The 18,350-nt window shown below is 39.4% G+C and overlaps 3 protein-coding genes across 3 annotated transcripts; 2 read left to right on the top strand and 1 right to left on the bottom strand.

Moving 5' to 3' along the window:
- Positions 1 to 6,496: 6,496 nt before the first annotated feature.
- LOC124092287 (olfactory receptor 7G2-like) lies at positions 6,497 to 7,598 on the top strand. The gene is made up of 2 exons (XM_046443746.1): positions 6,497 to 6,535; positions 6,612 to 7,598. The coding sequence occupies exons 1-2, from the start codon at positions 6,497 to 6,499 to the stop codon at positions 7,596 to 7,598; spliced, it is 1,026 nt and encodes a 341-aa protein (XP_046299702.1).
- A 506-nt stretch (positions 7,599 to 8,104) lies between these two features.
- On the top strand, positions 8,105 to 12,119 carry LOC124092286 (olfactory receptor 7G2-like). The gene is made up of 2 exons (XM_046443744.1): positions 8,105 to 8,113; positions 11,412 to 12,119. Exons 1-2 carry the CDS (start codon positions 8,105 to 8,107, stop codon positions 12,117 to 12,119), a joined length of 717 nt encoding a protein of 238 aa, XP_046299700.1.
- Positions 12,120 to 17,059: 4,940 nt separating this feature from the next.
- On the bottom strand, positions 17,060 to 18,019 carry LOC124092285 (olfactory receptor 7G2-like). Its single transcript, XM_046443743.1, has one exon. It carries the CDS (start codon positions 17,996 to 17,998, stop codon positions 17,060 to 17,062), a length of 939 nt encoding a protein of 312 aa, XP_046299699.1. The 5' UTR covers positions 17,999 to 18,019.
- Between the last annotated feature and the right edge of the window lie 331 nt (positions 18,020 to 18,350).

Raw genomic sequence — 18,350 nt, 5'->3', positions numbered from 1 at the left:
TTTCACTGTGATGTGTAATCAGAACAAGTCAACTGGGATATCAACCACATTCCTTTTGTTGGGGACATTCAGAATCTTCTCATTTTGAAATATCTATCCATCATTGTCAACCACAGTTGTTCTACTTTGCTATGGAACAGTAAAGAAGTCATTTTTCCTGTCCCACTGTGCCTCTGTACCTGCTAACCCTCCCTTTCTCCCACATCTTCTGAAACTCTGGTCACCACCAAACTCTGGTCATGAGCTTTAAGCACCCACATATAAGTGAGAATGTGTGGTATTTTTCTTTATGGGCCTGACTTCTGTTCACCCAATCTCTTCTGGTTTCATTCATGGTGCTGCAAATGATAGAATTCCACCTTTTAATGTCAAAATAATAGTCTACTCTGCATTCCACTTACTTTGTCCATTCACCCATTGATGGGTGCCTGGTTTGATTTCCTCTCCAGTCTACTGTGAAGAGTGCTGTAATACACAGGGAGTGAGATGTCTCTTGTATGTTCAGATAAAATCACCGCTGAATACATACCCAGTAATGGGATTGCTGAATCCAATGGAAGTTGTTTATACATTTTCTAGGGAAGTTGCACACTGCATGCTATAAGGAGTGTAGCAATTGACAGTCCAACCAACAGTGCATAAGAGTTCCCCTTTCTCTGCATTCTCACCAGCATTTGTTATTTTTTGTCTTTTTAATAATAGTCATTCTGAGGTGAGATGATATTGTTGTGTTTTGATTTGGGTTTCCCTGATGATTGGTGAAATGGAACTTTTTTTCTCATACAGTTGTTGTTCATTTATATATCTTCTTTGAGAGATGCCTTGTCAGGTCATTTGTACATTTTTAAATGGGAATTTTTTTTTGATGAGGAGGAGCTGTGGAATTTGTTCTATATTCTGGAGAGTCTTAGGGATGCTTTTATGGGTCAGTCTCAGAGGCAGGAATGTAGTAGAGGGAGGATAGGTCAGAAGAAGGCCAAAGAGGCTGTTGTCATATCTGGAGGCTGGCTTCTGTCTTTATTGCATGTCTATGGTCTCATCCATTGAACCCCAGGAGAGGCCCATAGTGCAGAGAAAGAGCTACATTCTGAACCCTGTTTCATAAATATTGGGACCAGTTACTAGTGGACCATATTCTTCTGAGGGTAATATCAGCATCTAATGTACTCAGTTAGATAATTAGATTATCTCAGAATTTGAGATAATGTTAAGAATCTGAATATATCAGTGAGGACACTAAAGTTTCCAATAAAAAGGGAACCTGACTCAAACACTATAGAGAGCTCATACTAAAGAGAACTGACTGGTGATTGTTGACCACCACTGATGAATGGCCACATGAGAACCTCAGAGTGGGCATATACTTGAATAGTCGTTCAGTCTACCATAATGTGGGTCTTCCTAGGACTTGCTCTTCCAGGGTCACCTGGTGGTTGCAGCAGATACTGGTGTTACACCTAGATGTGGCTGCCAGAGACAGAAACCTGAGCGCCCTTCGCTGGGTCAGTTGATAATAACATTTCCATCGTGTCAACCAGATGACATCTCTTTTATGAATCATTTTACGTCACTTAAAATGATATGTGTAGGTTCTAATTCCCTCAGTAACTTAAATGATGAGAAGGTGAATGTTGCATACATAGGAGGAGTGTCTTGGGGAGTGGTGGCTTGTCCTTGACTATCTGGGTGGGCCTGGAACTCATTCCATTACAACCCTGCTGGGATCATTAGGTGCTGTTTATAGTCATTTGGTGATTCTCTGTGCTTTGCTTGGGAACTTGGGCCTTGACAGGGAACTCGTGGCTTACAGAACTGTGGCACAAGGTATTTCTCTTCTTTATAAATGAAACTTCTCTGTGGTATTCTGTTATAGCAGCACATAATAGACAAAAAACACTGTTTCAGGATTTTTTCTCTTCTGTGTTTAAATTTTGATTTGCAGATCTTATGTGAGTGAGAATGAAGTTCTCTTCTTATTTCTGTCTGTGAGCTCATATTTTTCTAATATAGAAGGCTCTCAGTGGTTTCTACCAATCATCAATCACCTCTCTTGTCCTTCATTAAGTTTAATGATTCCTTTTCTTGTAATTTTTTTTTTTTTTTGATACCAGGGATTGAATTCAGGAGCACTCGGCCTGAGCTACATTCCCAGCCCTATTTTGTATTTTATTTAGAGACAGGGTCTCACTGAGTTGCTTAGTACCTCACTTTGCTGAGGCTGGCTTTGAACTTGTGATCCCCCTGCTTCAGCCTCCAAGCCACTGGGATTAGGTGTGAGCCACTGCGCCCAGCATGATTTTAATAATAAAAAATCCAGCCAAGAGGCAGCAAGGTAGCATGGCTCACTTGCTTCCTGGTAGATTTTCTGAAATCTTTAGCTATTCTATTATAATCCAGACATTTTAATAATTTCTGTTTAGCCACATTTCTCCAATATGGAAGTTCCACTTTTGCTCCAGGCTTCAACCACCTAATCTCTTTGAGAATGTTTTGCCCTATTACATGGAGGCAGTAATATTTTTTCCATAATTTGTTGAGCACTTTGATCATCCCAATCATTTTTTTGGTATGCAGAAAAATTTGTAAGTTGTTTTATGGGAACTAGCTATATCTTTTAAAAATTTATCGATTATTTCATGTGTTCGAAATTACTGGTGGTAGTAAGGTGTAGACTGACATAATAATGCCATCTTGTCTCACGTCATTTTGAAATAATATATCAAAGCACCACTGATTAAAAAATCAGTTCAAATAGAAAGGGTTAACATGCAATGAAATGTATGATAAACTGAGAAAATGATGTGACTCCATTTTTGAAAACCCAGCTTCTACCTCAAGGCCTGTCCAAAGGGAGGGGGCATGGCCCTTGTCCTTGGAAAAACCCACAGAGCACTCCTAGACACATAGCCATCCTGCCGAGTTGTTTGTCTGTAAATTGCAGGAGAGATCTGTGGCACCAGGTGTCACTGACTCAGTTACGCTAGATGAGGACCCATAGCATCCCCCTAACAACCACCAATCAGCGAAGACAGGGAAAATACCTGAAATTCCAGGTGACTCCCCCCCCCCCGCCCCGCCCAGTAGTCTTGGTGATTGATAACATGTTAGGAAACCTTGTGGATTAGCGCATACAAACCAATCAGTTAAAATGTATCCACCTCTTGAACTCACCAATTACCCTTACTCAACTTGTTCCCGCCAGTGAATGTGCTAATCAATGTTAAGAATTGTTGTTTGATTTCCCGTGGTATGAAATGATTTGCTGTGTGATGTTGTGACACATAGAGTATCCCCCCAAAACGTATAAATCCTCACTGAACTAAGGGCCGCGACTCACTCCCTGGGACTGCTGCATTGGAAATGGTTGTGAGTCCAGGCTCGAGCTTGCAATAAAGACTCTTGTGGGATTGCATCGGATTTGGCTCCTGGAGGTCTGTTGGGGTCCCACTAATCTGGCATTACAAAACACGTGAAAATATTGAACTCTTTAAAGTGAAAATTTGTAATTAAGTTTCAAAATGGAGAAGTGTCTTCACCTAACTGTGGTTGAAACCTGACAGTGTTTACTGGATAAACTGTCTTGCCTGTGATGTAATTTCCCAAAACTTTATAAAAATCAAGTCATGAGTTCATGGGTTGAATTAATTTATTTCCCCTGATGTGAAATAAAATGTAAACTAGCACTATTGTGATGAAAATTATATCCACATTAGTTACAGATTGTAGATTGGAATCTGATGAATTAATTGCTCAGAATATAGATTAAGTCTCAGGAAACATTCAATGATACTTAAGAAAAAAAGGAATGTTTCCATATTTACATTATATATATAGCTATATCTTAGCTATATTTACAAATGTATTTTACATACACACATAGAAGAGCTATGCTCTGCACATAAAACTAGAATTAGTATTCAGAGAGGCCATTCCTTCTACTGAGAATGAAAAAGGGAGACTGGGATACAGACGAGGGTGGCATGTGATGAGACTGGCAGGCGGTGAGAAGTGGATGAGTCACTTGGTTTTGCAGAGTGAGGGACTCAGCCATATTGAATTCTGTTTGTAGAGTCTTGGCCTTTAAGGATTTCCAGTGCCATAGGATTCAAAAACTAATAACAGCCTTCGTGTAATAGGGAGCTTTGGATATTAGGTCCCCAGGGATACAGAAACTGCAAATTCCCTGTGACCAGTCAGGAGACAAGAGCTGGGAATCCCCTCAGAATTCATCTATTTGGCTTGAGCTCAGAGTCTCACTCTGTCCCTCTGCCTTCCTGAGGACAGATCTTCTGTGTCCATCCACCATCCAAGGGAGATGACCAGCACCACTGCACAATGATGCCAGCCAGGTAACCTGAAGTCCCTTAGGCAATGGGAAGGAAGCAGGAATTGAGTACAGTTTGATCCTGGTGATGCTGCTGTGAGGAAAATACCTGAGTCTGATCCAGACCAAGTCTCCCAGGGCTCTTGTGCCTGGCTGTCTTTCACCACTGTGATATGTTCTTTGCTACCTTTGTAAACTCATTCAACACAGCTCTCAATCTGGTGGTCTTCTCTATGTACATAATGACAAGAACCATTTTCTTCTTGAGCATAAACCCTCCTTTTTCAAAATGGATGAATGTGACCAAATTCTTCACCATTTTCTTTGCTCTTTGGGTGGTGGAGGGGAGATGTGTCAGTCAGCTTCACCTTGTCTCTATCACCTGTCCTACATCTTTTGGTGGAGGAACTTGGGTGTTGTCTCTGTTTTTTGGCTGTGAGGACATGGAGGGGGGATGCAGAGACCTAGGCAGACTCAGTAAGCTACTGCTCTTATCTACTTGTTTGTCATTTTAAAACCATAGACTATTTTTAATTGTAACAGTGACACAGAGTGTGTAATAATAATTTAAAATATACCACCATTCACCCTTTCCCAGAACTCATAAATGCTGATGTTCTACTAGTATCAATTTAATCATTTTTATTTAAAAATTATATGTACTGGGGTTGGGGTCGTGGCTCAGTGGAGGAGCACTTGCCTAGCATGTGTGAGGCACTAGGTTTGATTCTCAGCAACCCATGTAAATAAATAAAATAAAGGTCCATTGACAACTAAAAAAAATTTAGAAAAAATAATATGTACTGAAGGGCTCATTACACATTTCACTGTATTCATTGTCTCAGAAGCAAGATCAATGCAACAAATTTCCTTGTGCATTTTTTCAGATTTTATATGTGTCCATCCGTATATGTAGGGTAAAAGGAAAACTGTATAACATCAATGAGGCAGAAAATGGAGAAATGAACTTAGATGTAAAAATATAGCAGAACACCATGTGGTAGTTAAAGTTAATAAAATTATGAACAGCAATTTTTAAAAATCACATAAGGAAGTCAATTGTAAAATGACATGAACAATAAGATGCTTATAATATAGACCTTTGTAAAACAAAATACTATAAAATTGCTTGTGGAAGAATAGTATGAAATACAATAAAAATATGAGGAAATCACATGTATGTGTTTGTTAAGTTATAACTCTTTACCCTGTGAACAAAAGGAAATATAATGGTATGAACACATTCCTCCACATACATGTTTTATTTATTGCAATGATAAACCCTAAAATGAAAATGGAAAAAGGTTCAAATTTGATAATCAACTGGTGGATACTCAGACCTGTGTGTTATTTTGTGTACTTTTTGTTATGGTAACATTTTCTACAATGGACCAAAAGAAAAATTCTCTGTAGAGGTTTGTTAAATATTTAAACATTATTTTCATGAAGGACCCTGTGTATCATCCGTGTTCTACTCTCTTGTAACTTTTCAATGTTTATATTGATTTATACATCTAATTTGTTTTCATCATTTAAATCATTTTATTTGTATTATGTCCATGCCAAATTAAGAGTGATGCTATTAATACTGATTTCCTTTCCTCTGGACATGACCAAGACTCCCATGAGGAAGTTAGCACATGAAATATGCTGCCCTTCAAATTTGCAGTTATAATTCCAGGGATGTTCTGTTTCTCTGTCCTCTTTTTCTCATGTGTCCCAGGGACAACTTTCTTCCTAGGCAGAAAATATGCATGTGTCATGGAACACAAAATGTCCCAATGGGAAGTGTCATGGTGAGGTCCCCAGGTGCAGTATGAGTGCTGGCCCACTGGGTCTGTCCATTTCTCATCACTGTAATAACAACTCTGTGAGTTTTATGACAGGCCCTGTGATAGGATGAGGGCATTGGGGCTATTTAAACAGCTGAAGAATTTTCTTCTATTTACAAAGCAAATGCCAGAGTATGGGTTTCATTTAGAGTGTGTGAGTCCAAGAATTAACTGGGCTGAATTAATGTGTCCAAGGAAGGAGGTGAGGGACAGAGAGGATGAAAGGAGAGATAAGGAGAGGGAAGGATTTCAATATTCATCTAGGTTAAAAATACAGAAGAGAGTTTTTCCAGAGCCCCATTCTCCAATGTGGCCATGTGTGGGAGGGAGAGCTTGTTAAATGGCGGATAGCTGGACTTCATCCCTGGAGCTAGTTGTCGTAGGTATGGAATGGGGTCCAAATATTTCTAACAAGTACCTGGGTGATGCTCCTAATGCTGTGACCCTGAACTAAGGATTTTATTGTCCTGTCACCCATCTTTTACATCAGATTCATCAGTGACACCAAACTCAGAAACCAAACAGCTGTTTCAGAATTCCTGCTCCTGGAACTGACAGATGATCCGGCACTGCAGCCGCTTCTCTTCAGCCTCTTGCTCTCCATGTACCTGGTCACAGTGCTTGGGAACCTGCTCATCATCCTGGCCATCAGCTCTGACTCCCACCTCCATACCCCCATGTACTTCTTCCTCTCCAACCTGTCCTTTACTGACATCTGTATAAGCACAAGCACCATCCCCAAGATATTGGTGAATATCCAAGCACAGAGTTGGAGTGTCTCCTACACAGGCTGCCTCTCCCAGATATTCTTCCTCATGGCTCTTCTTGTCTTGGAAAATTGTCTCCTCACAGCCATGGCCTATGACCGCTATGTGGCCATTTGTCACCCCCTGATGTACACCATCATCATGAATCCTTCTCTCTGTGTGATGCTGGTTCTGATCTCCCTCTTCATCAGCACTGTGAATAGCCTCCTCCACACTCTGATGGTGCTGCGTCTTTCCTTCTGCACAGACCTGGAGATCCCTGACTTCTTCTGTGAACTTTCTCAAGTCATTAAACCTGCCTGTTCTGATACCCTCATCAATCATATTTTGATTTATTTTTCCTCTGTCATATTGGGTGGTAGTGCTGTCTTTGGGATCATTTTTTCTTATGCTCAAATTGTCTCTTGTCTTTTGAGAATGCCATCAGCTGGCAGAAAATATAAAGCCCTTTCCACCTGTGGGTCTCATCTCTTTGTTGTTTTCTTGTTCTATGGGACAGCTTTTGGGGTGTACATTAGCTCTGCAGTGACTGAGTCATCCAGGAAGACAGCAGTGGCTTCAATGATGTACTCTGTGGTCCCTCAAATGCTGAATCCCTTTATATACAGCCTGAGGAACAGGGACATGAAGGAAGCATTGGAAAAAATATTTAGTAGAATAAAGTTTTTAAGGTAATATTCATCATATTTAAACATGGTTTATGAATGCAGGTAAATGATCATTTAGCACTCTCATGTAAAACTTTAATTCTTTCCCTATGAGTTAAACCATTTTCATATGGAGAAAGGTTTCCATTTTTTTTGAGCACTGTTAGGTTTGAAAAATAAAGACTGAGCAAGAGAAAATAGAAACAGGAAAGATTAATGGCCATCATTTTCTAAGGTGAAATGTTGTCTGTATGTCAGAATGATCTCTCCATGTATAGAGTGTAAACAATGAATTCTTACAGGAGAATCTGAGAGCCTGGGGCAGAGCTGGTAGTTGGGCAAAGGAAAAGTGTTCAGCACCACCATCCCTGGACAGCTCCAAGCCTGGATTCCATGATGTCTTCAAGTGTAGAGGTTTTCAGTCTACATAGCACCTGTGGGGGTGAGTCACCTGAGGAGTACATGCACACTGCAGGTTCATAGGCATCCCCCCAAAAAGTACTAAGTTTGAATCTTTGGGGGATTGTTGCAAGTATGTGCTTTGTAAGTAAGTTTTGGTTGAGATTCTGATACTGTTTCAAGTTGGAGCATATAGAAATTAATATTTCAAGAACATGACAATGTATTCGTAATATGCAACATAAAAGACCCTGGTTTCAATTTCTTGTTCATACATTATATACTTGGTATGTAAAACTTATCAGTAGCTTAAAAATCGTTGTAGTATAATAAAAACATACATGCAAATCAATGGATTAAGAGGAATCATGAAGTATTTTTGGAGAGTTCTCCACTCATATTTCTTTGTGGTCTCTAATATTAATAGTTTTTCTGAATTTTCTTTTCATTATTTAAAAAATATTCTTTAGGAGAACAGTAGAAAATAAGAGAAGACAAACTAAAAAGTTTTTTCTCAGCAAAAGAAACAATAAGAGAGGTAAATAGGGAGCCTACATCCTGGGAACAAATCTTTACTCCTCACACTTCAGATAGAGCCCTAATATCCAGAGTATACAAAGAACTCAAAAAATTAGACAATCAAATAACAAACAACCCAATCAACAAATGGGCCAAGGACCTAAACAGACACTTCTCAGAGGAGGACATACAATCAATCAACAAGTACATGAAAAAATGCTCACCATCTCTAGCAGTCAGAGAAATGCAAATCAAAACCACCCTAAGATACCATCTCACTCCAATAAGATTGGCAGCCATTATGAAGTCAAACAACAACAAGTGCTGGTGAGGATGTGGGGAAAAGGGTACACTTGTACATTGCTGGTGGGACTGCAAATTGGTGCAGCCAATTTGGAAAGCAGTATGGAGATTTCTTGGAAAGCTGGGAATGGAGCCACCATTTGACCCAGCTATTCCCCTTCTCGGTCTATTCCCTAAAGACCTAAAAAGAGCATGCTACAAGGACACTGCTACATCGATGTTCATAGCAGCACAATTCACAATAGCAAGACTGTGGAACCAACCTAGATGCCCTTCAATAGACGAATGGATAAAAAAAATGTGGCATTTATACACAATGGAGTATTACTCTGCATTAAAAAATGACAAAATCATAGAATTTGCAGGTAAATGGATGGCATTAGAGCAGATTATGCTAAGTGAAGCTAGCCAATCCCTAAAAAACAAATGCCAACTGTCTTCTTTGATATAAGGAGAGTAACTAAGAACAGAGTAGGGACGAAGAGCAGGAGAAGAAGATTAACATTAAACAGGGATGAGAGGTGGGAGGGAAAGGGAGAGAGAAGGGGAAATTGCATGGAAATGGAAGGAGACCCTCAGGGTTATACAAAAGTACATACAAGAGGAAGTGAGGGGAAAGGGAAAAATAATACAAGGGGGACAAATGAATGACAGTAGAGGGGGCAGAGAGAGAAGAGGGGAGGGGAGGGGGGATAGTAGAGGATAGGAAAGGCAGCAGAACACAACAGACACTAGTATGGCAATATGTAAATCAATGGATGTGTAACTGATGTGATTCTGCAATCTGTATATGGGGTAAAAATGGGAGCTCATAACCCACTTGAATCAAAGTGTGAAATATGATATATCAAGAACTATGTAATGTTTTGAACAACCAACAATAAAAAATTAAAAAAAAATAAAATAAAGAAATTGAAATAAAAAAAAAAGAAAATAAGAGAAGAAGTTGGGGTCAGGGAAAGGAAGGAACATATCAAAAGGGTGTATACTTGGAAACAAAACTGAGCAAATTATATTATGTTCTTCTAAAATATATTACAATGAATCCCAATATTATTTATAATTATAATGTACCAATCAAACTGAATAAAAAGAGAAGTAAAGCATTGTTAAATTACTCTGAGTCTTATGAAATTGCCCATAGTTCATTGTGCATCATCCCTATCATTTTTGTGGGAGTCATTTGCTTGTTTTAAAAATGTTTTTGTTAATGGATGGTAGTTATACACCATGATGACATTCACTGGGACATATTTGTACATGAATATAATAGTTCTGGTTGTTTGTCTGTCTGTCTGTCTGTCTGTCTCTCTCTCTCTCTTTCTTTCCTTTGCATGGGATGCTGTGGATTGAATCCCAGGCCTCATGCATGCTGGGTCAGTGCTCTACCACTGAGCTGCACCCCAGCCCTCAATTGCATATTTTTTTCATGCTTTCATGTAAACTTGCAACATTTATGAGATAGTTTTACTAAAGAAATTGCCTCATTTTGAACTAAAGACTTTAATCTTTGTGTATGAATTCTGTTTATGATTGTTTTTGCATCATTGTGCTTTGAGATTCAAACTTGCTGTTCATTGAGACACCAGTTAATTTCTTTGAATGGAATATAGTTTTACACTGTATATGTTAAAATATGTTCATCCTAGGCTGGGGTTGTGGCTCAGTGGTAGAGCACTTGCCTACCATGTCTGAGGCATTGGATTCAATACTCAGCACCACATAAAAACACATTTAAAAAAGCAGTATTGTGTCCATCTATAACTAAAAATATTTTAAAAATACAGTTATCTTGTTTGGTGTTGATGCAATTTTCATTGGGTAGTTTTCTTCTCTTTGTGGATTTTGAAAAATATGGGCCTTGTACATGCTCTACAAATGCTACCACTGAGCTATATCTTTAGTCCAAATTTTTGACTATTGTGAATTAACATATTTGAATAATCTTGCACATGTCCCCTTCTGGAAATAAGCAAGAGTCTTACTGTTGGAGTGGAGTTATTTTGTATATGGGAGCCTCTCCTCTCCTTTGGGTAGTTCCAAAGTGCTTTCCTAAGTAATAGAACCAATTTATATTCCTAATAGAATATTTTTGTGTTCCAGATAATTACGAGCACACAAAGTTGCTGGTGAGCATTTAAGTACATGATCAGAGATGCTGGAGAACAAAACTGACAAATTTATACTTTGTGCCTGTAAAACATATCACAATGAAGGCTGAGGATATAGCTTAGCTGGTAGAATGCTTGCCTTGCATGCACAAGGCTCTGGGTTTAATCCCAGCACCACACACACACACACAAAATCACAATGAATCTCAATATTATGTATAATTATAAGTGCTAATAAAACTCAATAAAAAGAAAAGTAAAACATCGTTCAATTACTTTGAATCCAATGAAATTGCCCGAAGTTGATTGTGCAACATCTCCATCAGTTTTGTAGGTCTCCCATGCTTGTTTTCAAATGTTTTTATTAGTGAATTATAGTTATACACAATGATGGGTTTCACTGGGTCATATTCATACATGGATATGATAATTTTGCTCTGTGTGTATGTGTGTGTGTGTGTGTGTGTGTGTGTGTTGTGGGGGGTGCTTGGGATTGAATCTCAGGCAAGTGCTGTACTACTGAACTACACCCACAGCACAGATCAGGCATCACCTACTCAGGATGTCCCTCCCAGATCTCCTTTGTTTTCAATTTTGCTGGCTTGGAAAACTGTCTTCTTGCAGCAATGGCCTATGACCGCTATGTAGCCATTTGTCACCCTCTGAGCTACACAGTCATCATGAATGCCCGCCTCTGTGGTCGGCTGATTGTATTTTCCCTGGTCATTAGCCTTGCAAATGCCCTGCTGCTCAGTCTGATGGTCCTACGTCTGTCCTTCTGCACAGACCTGGAGATCCCCCACTTCTTCTGTGAACTCGCTCAGGTCATCGAGCTGGCCTGTTCTGACACCCTCGTCAATAACCTCCTGATATATGTTGCAGCTGTCCTATTTGGTGGAATTCCTCTCCCTGGAATAATTTTCTCTTATATTCAAATCGTCTCCTTTGTTTTGAAAATCCCACCAATAAGAAGAAAGTATAAAGCCTTTTCCACCTGTGGGTCTCACCTGTCTGTTGTCTCCCTGTTCTATGGGACAGGTTTGGGGGTGTACATTACCTCTGAGGTGACTGACTCCCCCAGGAAGACTGCAGTGGCTTCTGTGATGTACTCTGTGGTCCCTCAGATGCTGAACCCCTTTATCTACAGCCTGAGGAACAGGGACATGAAGGAGGCCTTGAGGAAGCTCTTTGATAGGACGGATTTTAGAGTAAGATAAAGTGACAGGAATCCTGGTGAGCCAGAATGCCTGACTCTTTTTTGTCAAATGACCAGATGAAATAAAAATTATATATGCCATCTTGGGTTAATTACCTAACTTTGCTTTTCTTTCTAGACCTGTGAGGTTTGACAAATGGTTTCAACTCTTTAAACTCTATTTCTTTGTTCAGGTCATAGAGTTAGAGGCTGAGCTAGGTGTTCTAGTTTTAGTGACTTTAATGATATAAAGTATTTGTATATAATTTTTCTTGACAAATAGCAATCACACATTTTTATAGACTTTAGTGTGATTATAAACAGATTAGGTGAAATGGTATATCAACCACCTCGAATATTTTGTTTTCAAATATTTATTATTTCTTTTTGTTGGGAAAATTCAGAATCTTTCATTTTGAAATATCTATCAATTGTTGTCAACCATAGTTATTCTACGTCACCATAGAACATTAGAAGTCATTTCTCTCATCCCACTGTACTCTGTACCTGTTGACCCTACCCTTCCTTCCACATCTTCTGAAGCTCTGGTAACCACTTTCTGCTCTCTCCTCCTATGAGACTAGCATTAGCACACACACATGTAAGTGAGAATGTGTGGCATTTTCCTTCTGCTCCTGACTTCTTTTCACCTAGCATCTTCTGGTTCCACATGCTGCTGTAAATGACAGAAATCCACTTTTTAATGTCTGAATAATACTGCACTCTGTATTCCACTTCCTTTCTCCGCTCACCCGTGACTGGCACCTCATTTGATTTCTCTCTTGGCTACTGTGAAGAGTGCTGCAATATTCAGGGAGTGTGATGTCTCTTGTATGTACTGATAAAATCACCTCTGGATCCACAGCCAGTAGTGAGATTGCCGAATTGTGTGGATTTTCTATTTACAGTTTTTTAAGGAGGTTGCACACTGTATTCTGTAATGGGTGTGATGGTGACAGTTCCACCAACAGTGTATAAGAGTTCCCTTTTTTTCTACATCCTCACAAACACTCTTTATTTATTTCCTGTGAAATAATAATCATTCTGGGGTAAAAATAATATCTCTATATGGTTTTGATTTGGGTTTCCCTGATGATTAGTGAAATGGAACACGTTTTTCATGCAGTTGTTGTTTATATGTATATATTCTTTGAGAAATATCTAATCATGTCTTTTGTACATTTTAAAATTGGATTTTTTTGAGGGGGAGGATTTGTTCTATATTCTGATAAGTCTTAGGATGTTTTTATGGCTCATTCTCAGAGGAGAGATGTAGAGAGGGTGGATAGGTCAGAAGAAGGCCAAAGAGGCTGTTGTCATATCTGGAGGCTGGCTTCTGTCCTCATTGCAGGTCTTGGGTCTCATCCACTGAACCTCAGGATAGGCTCAAAGGGCAGAATGGGAGCCACATTTTGTACAAAATTTAATAATTATTGGGACCAGTCACTAGTTGGTCATATTCTTCTGGGGGTAATATTAGCATCTATAATACTGAGCTAATTAAGATATTTGAACTTTGTCAATGAGGACACTCCAGGTTCCAATAAAAAGGAAGCCTGACTCTAATGTGCTCAAACACTATAGAGAGTTTATACTGAAGAGACTGGTGATTGGTGAAAACCAAGGAGAACTGGCCACATGATAACCTCATTATGAGAATCTCAGAGTTAGGGCAAGTACCTGAATAGGGAGCAGACTGTCATTCAGTCTACCATAATGTAGGTCTTCCTAGGACTTTCGCTTCCAGGGACACCAGGTGGTTGTAGCAGATTCAGGTGTCACCATTCAGGTGGTTCCCAGGGAGAGAAACCCAAGCATCCTTCACTGGGTCAGTTGATAATAACATTTCCATTTAGTCAATCAGATGACATCTCTTTCATGAATTGAATTATGTCACTCAAAATGGGATGTCTGAGTTCAAATTCTCTCACTTGTGCCATTAGCTTAAATGACAGAAGGGTAACTGTTGCATACATAGGTAAATTATCTTTGAGGAGGGGTACCTTTCCTTGACAATCTGGGTGAGCCTATAAATCATTCCATTAGAATACTGATGGGATGATAAGGTACTAATTAGTCATTTGGTGATTCGACCTTTCAAAGGTCATATTGAAATGCAAATGTCATTGTAGTAGTTTTGAGAACTGGGGACCTTAGAGGTGCTTAGGCCAAGAGAGGTCTGCCCTCATCAAAAGATCAATGATGCCATACAAAGGGCTTTCAGGGGGGTTTGTCTTCATGTGCTGTGTTTCCATGTGAGAACACATTGGTGTCTTCTGCAGGATGCCACATTCAAGGCACCAACTTGTAGGAAGAGACAGGACCCTTAGCCAGACTCTAAACTTCATTTTCTTTCTATTTTATGGAATAGTGAAGCATTGATATTAGCTCTTCCTTTAAAATCTGGAGAAATTCTACAGTGAGTCTGTCCAGCCTTGGGCTTTTCTTGGTGGGGAAACATTATATTACTGGTTCAAGCTCATTATATGTTATACCCCTATTTATGCTTTTCTGTCCTCTTTGTTCCATCTGGTAGGTCATACATGTCCAAAAATTAATCAATTTCTTCAAGATTTTTCATCATGTCCAGGATTTAGAAAATTTTGTATTTTCTCACTGAGTATCTATGCCATTAGCATGTAACTCAAATCCCTCATCTAATCCTATGATTCAGGCATTTGGTCTTCTAATGTTTTCCCAGAGATCCCCATATCATTTTATCAAAGTTTCTTTTCTATGTTCAATACTGTCTGAAGTCATAGATCATCTACCTTTTCTTCAATACCTGATATTCTTTCTTTCACTTGATCTAGCCCACTGGCAATACATTCAATTGAGGTTTCTTTGTTTGTTTGTTTATACTGGGGATTGAACTCAGGGGCACTTGACCACTGAGCCACATCCCCAGCCCTATTTTATATTTTATTTAGAGACAGATCTCACTGAGTCACTAAGTATTTTCTTTAAAATCAGGACTAAGACAAGGATGGCCACTCTCATCACCTCTAATCAATATAATTCTCAAAACTCAGTTAGAATGGCAATCATCAAGAATTTAAATAATAAAAAATACTCGTGAGAATATGGAGGGAAAAGTACACTCATATATTGTTGGTGAGACTGCAAATTAGTTCAACCAATTTGGAAAGCAATATAGGAATTCTTGAAAGGCTAGGAATGGAACTACCATATGACCCAGCTGTTGTAACCCACAGTATTTATCCAAAAAAACTAAAATCAACATAATATCATGATATAGACACATCAGTGCTTATAAATGTACAATTCACAATAGCCAAATTATGGAATCAGGCCAATTGTCTGTCCACAGATTAATAGAGAATAAAATTTTGTATATATACACAATGGTATCTAAGCCATGAAAAGGAAGTAATGGCATTTGCTGATAAATTATAGAAGAGGGAAACATCAGGATAAATGAAATAAGTGAGACCCAGAAAGTCAAGGGTCAAATGTTTTCTCTCATATGTGAAAGCTACAGCAAAATAAGGAGAAAAGTGTGGTGGGCAGTTACATGAAAATATAAGACAGATCAGTGGAGTAGAGAAAGAGAATTCAGGAGGCAGGAGGAGGGATGGGAAAGGGAGGGAACTTCAGAATAAAATTGATCAAATTATGCTCTGTACACATATAACTATACCACAGGGAGTTCCACATTTATGTATATCTTCAAAGAACTAATTTTGAAACAATCAAGAAATACAAGACGGACCAGAAGAGTAGAGGGGAAGGAGGAAAGGAGAGGAGGCGGAAGTACTGGGAACTGAAATGTTGCAAATCTTGATCCATGTATGTGTGATTATGTCAAAATAAACCCTAATATCATGTGTAAGTATCATGTACTAATAAAAATATTTTAAAAGACATTAAAGAATTTAACAAGTTCAAAATGACACAATTTATTTAATGAATTTTGCTTGCTTACCTAATAAAGGTGACAAAATCATGCAGCTGAATCCTGTGAAAAAGCCAGTGTGTTGGCACACATGACCCATGACTATCCATTTCAAAGGATTCAGGGAAATCAAAAAATATTGAAAATAATAAATATAAATTTCAGTGGAGCTGTTTCCTGGAAGAGGAGAGAGGAAGATGGAACTGCAGGATTCCTTACACATATTCTATCTTTATTTTTAACCTGATTTTCTGTATGGTTTTTTGTTTTGTTTTGTTTTTTGTTTTGGTGGTGCTGGGGATTGAACCAGGGCCTTGTGTGTGCTAGGCAAGCACTCTACCAACTGAGCTATAACCCCAGCCCCTTTACGTTTTTATTACATTACAACACAGTTAAGCCTGCAGGTAAGTTTTATACAGTAAGTGTATAATACTTGATGGTATGTTAATTGAGGCACATAGGAATGCGTTCTCTTTTGTGCTGGAAACATTAATACCGGTCTTCCCACACTTGAGAGCCTCAGAACCTCACAAAGGGCTTATTTATGAATCACTACTTTAGACATCTCCACAAAGATTCAAGCTCAACAGTTCTTGAGTGAGATCAGTATGAACATGGTCCTCAGGCGACACCCCTGAAGGTGCTCTGTGGTCACCAGGGGAGGAAGCTCTGCTCTGGAAGAGACCACAGGGATGGCAGGGAGCTGTCCACCGATGGTGGTGCTGAACACTCTTCATGTGCCTCACCTCTTGCACCAATGACAGGATCTCACATTCTCCTGTGAGATTTCATTTCCACACCTGGAGAGATGGCTCTGAGAAGCCTTTTCTGTTTGTTGGGAAGTAATGATCTTTAATCCTACCTGCTTGTTTTCTCTTTCACTGCTTTTTTTTTTTAAAAAACACCTAATATCTCCTCTAAAATGAACATCTTTCTCCACAGAAAAAAATGGTTTTCCTCATGAATACAACATTAAAAAGTTTTGCATGACAGTCCTAAATGTTCACTGGATGCACTTTGGAAATCTGGCTTAAATCTGATGAAAATCACCTGAAGAATGTTAGTCTACTTAATTTTTTCCTCAAAGCTTCCCTCATATCCCTGTTTCTCAGGCTGTAGATAAAGGGGTTCAGCATTTGAGGGACCACAGTGTACATCATGGAAGCCACAGCAGTATTCCTGGATGACTCAGTCACTGCAGAGCTAAAATACACGCCAAAACCTGTGCCATAGAACAAGGAGACCACTAAGAGATGAGAGCCACAGGTGGAAAAGGCTTTATATTTTCTGCCAGCTGAAGGCATTCTCAACAGAGAAGAGACAATTTGAGCATATGAGAAAATGATTCCAAACAGAGAACTACCAGCCAAAATAATAGAGAAAAAATAAATCAAAATGTTATTGATGAGGGTGTCAGAACAGGCAGGCTTGATGACCTGAGCAAGTTCACAGAAGAAGTGGGGGATCTCCAGGTCTGTGCAGAAGGATAGATGCAGCACCATCAGTGTGTGCAGCAGGGCATCCACAGTGCTGATGAAGAGAGAGATCAGAACCAGCATCACACAGAGAGAAGGATTCATGATGATGGTGTACATCAGGGGGTGACAAATGGCCACATAGCGGTCATAGGCCATTGCTGTGAGGAGACAATTCTCTAAGACAAGAAAACCCAAGACAAAGAAGACCTGGGAGAGGCAGCCTGTGTAGGAGATGCTCGGATTCTGTGCTTGGATGTTCACCAGCATCTTGGGGATGGTGCTTGTGCTCAAGCAGATATCAGTAAAGGACAGGTTGGACAGAAGGAAGTACATGGGGCTGTGGAGGTGAAGATCAGAGTTCACAGTCAGGATGATGAGCAGGTTCCCCAGGATGGTGACCAGGTACATGGCCAGGAACAGGCTGAAGATGAGGGGCCGCAGTGCTGGGTCCTCTGTCAGTCCCAGGAGGAGGAATTCTGAAACAGCTGTTTGGTTTCTTGGTTCCATGCTAACAATGAATCTAAAGCAAAAGATGGGTGACATGACAGGTAAAGTTCTGATTCCTGGGCTCATGCAGCAACAGCATGACCTAGAGACTTGTTAGAAATGCTGATATGTGGATCCCTCAGCAGGACTACAGAGAATGACTCTGGGGATGAGGAACAGCAGTGCATGATTTAACAGACTCCCTCGCGTGCTAATGTTTGAGGATTGCTGTCCAAGCTTCTCTCTTTTAAATGAAAATCTAAATGAATTCAGAAATCCTTCCCTTTTCTATCTCCTTCCTTACCTTCTTCCCTGTACACATTTATTCACCCTAGTTTTTATTGGGAATTAACTTTCTCACACCTGGTGAAGA

Source organism: Marmota monax, unplaced genomic scaffold (genome assembly GCF_021218885.2).
Source record: "Marmota monax isolate L192 unplaced genomic scaffold, Marmota_monax_Labrador192_F-V1.1 WCK01_AAM20220418_F8-fsc00102, whole genome shotgun sequence".
NCBI classification, from domain to species: Eukaryota; Metazoa; Chordata; class Mammalia; order Rodentia; family Sciuridae; genus Marmota; species Marmota monax.
The sequence above is the reverse complement of the archived record's forward strand: the minus strand, read 5'-3'. Positions and strand labels throughout refer to the sequence as shown.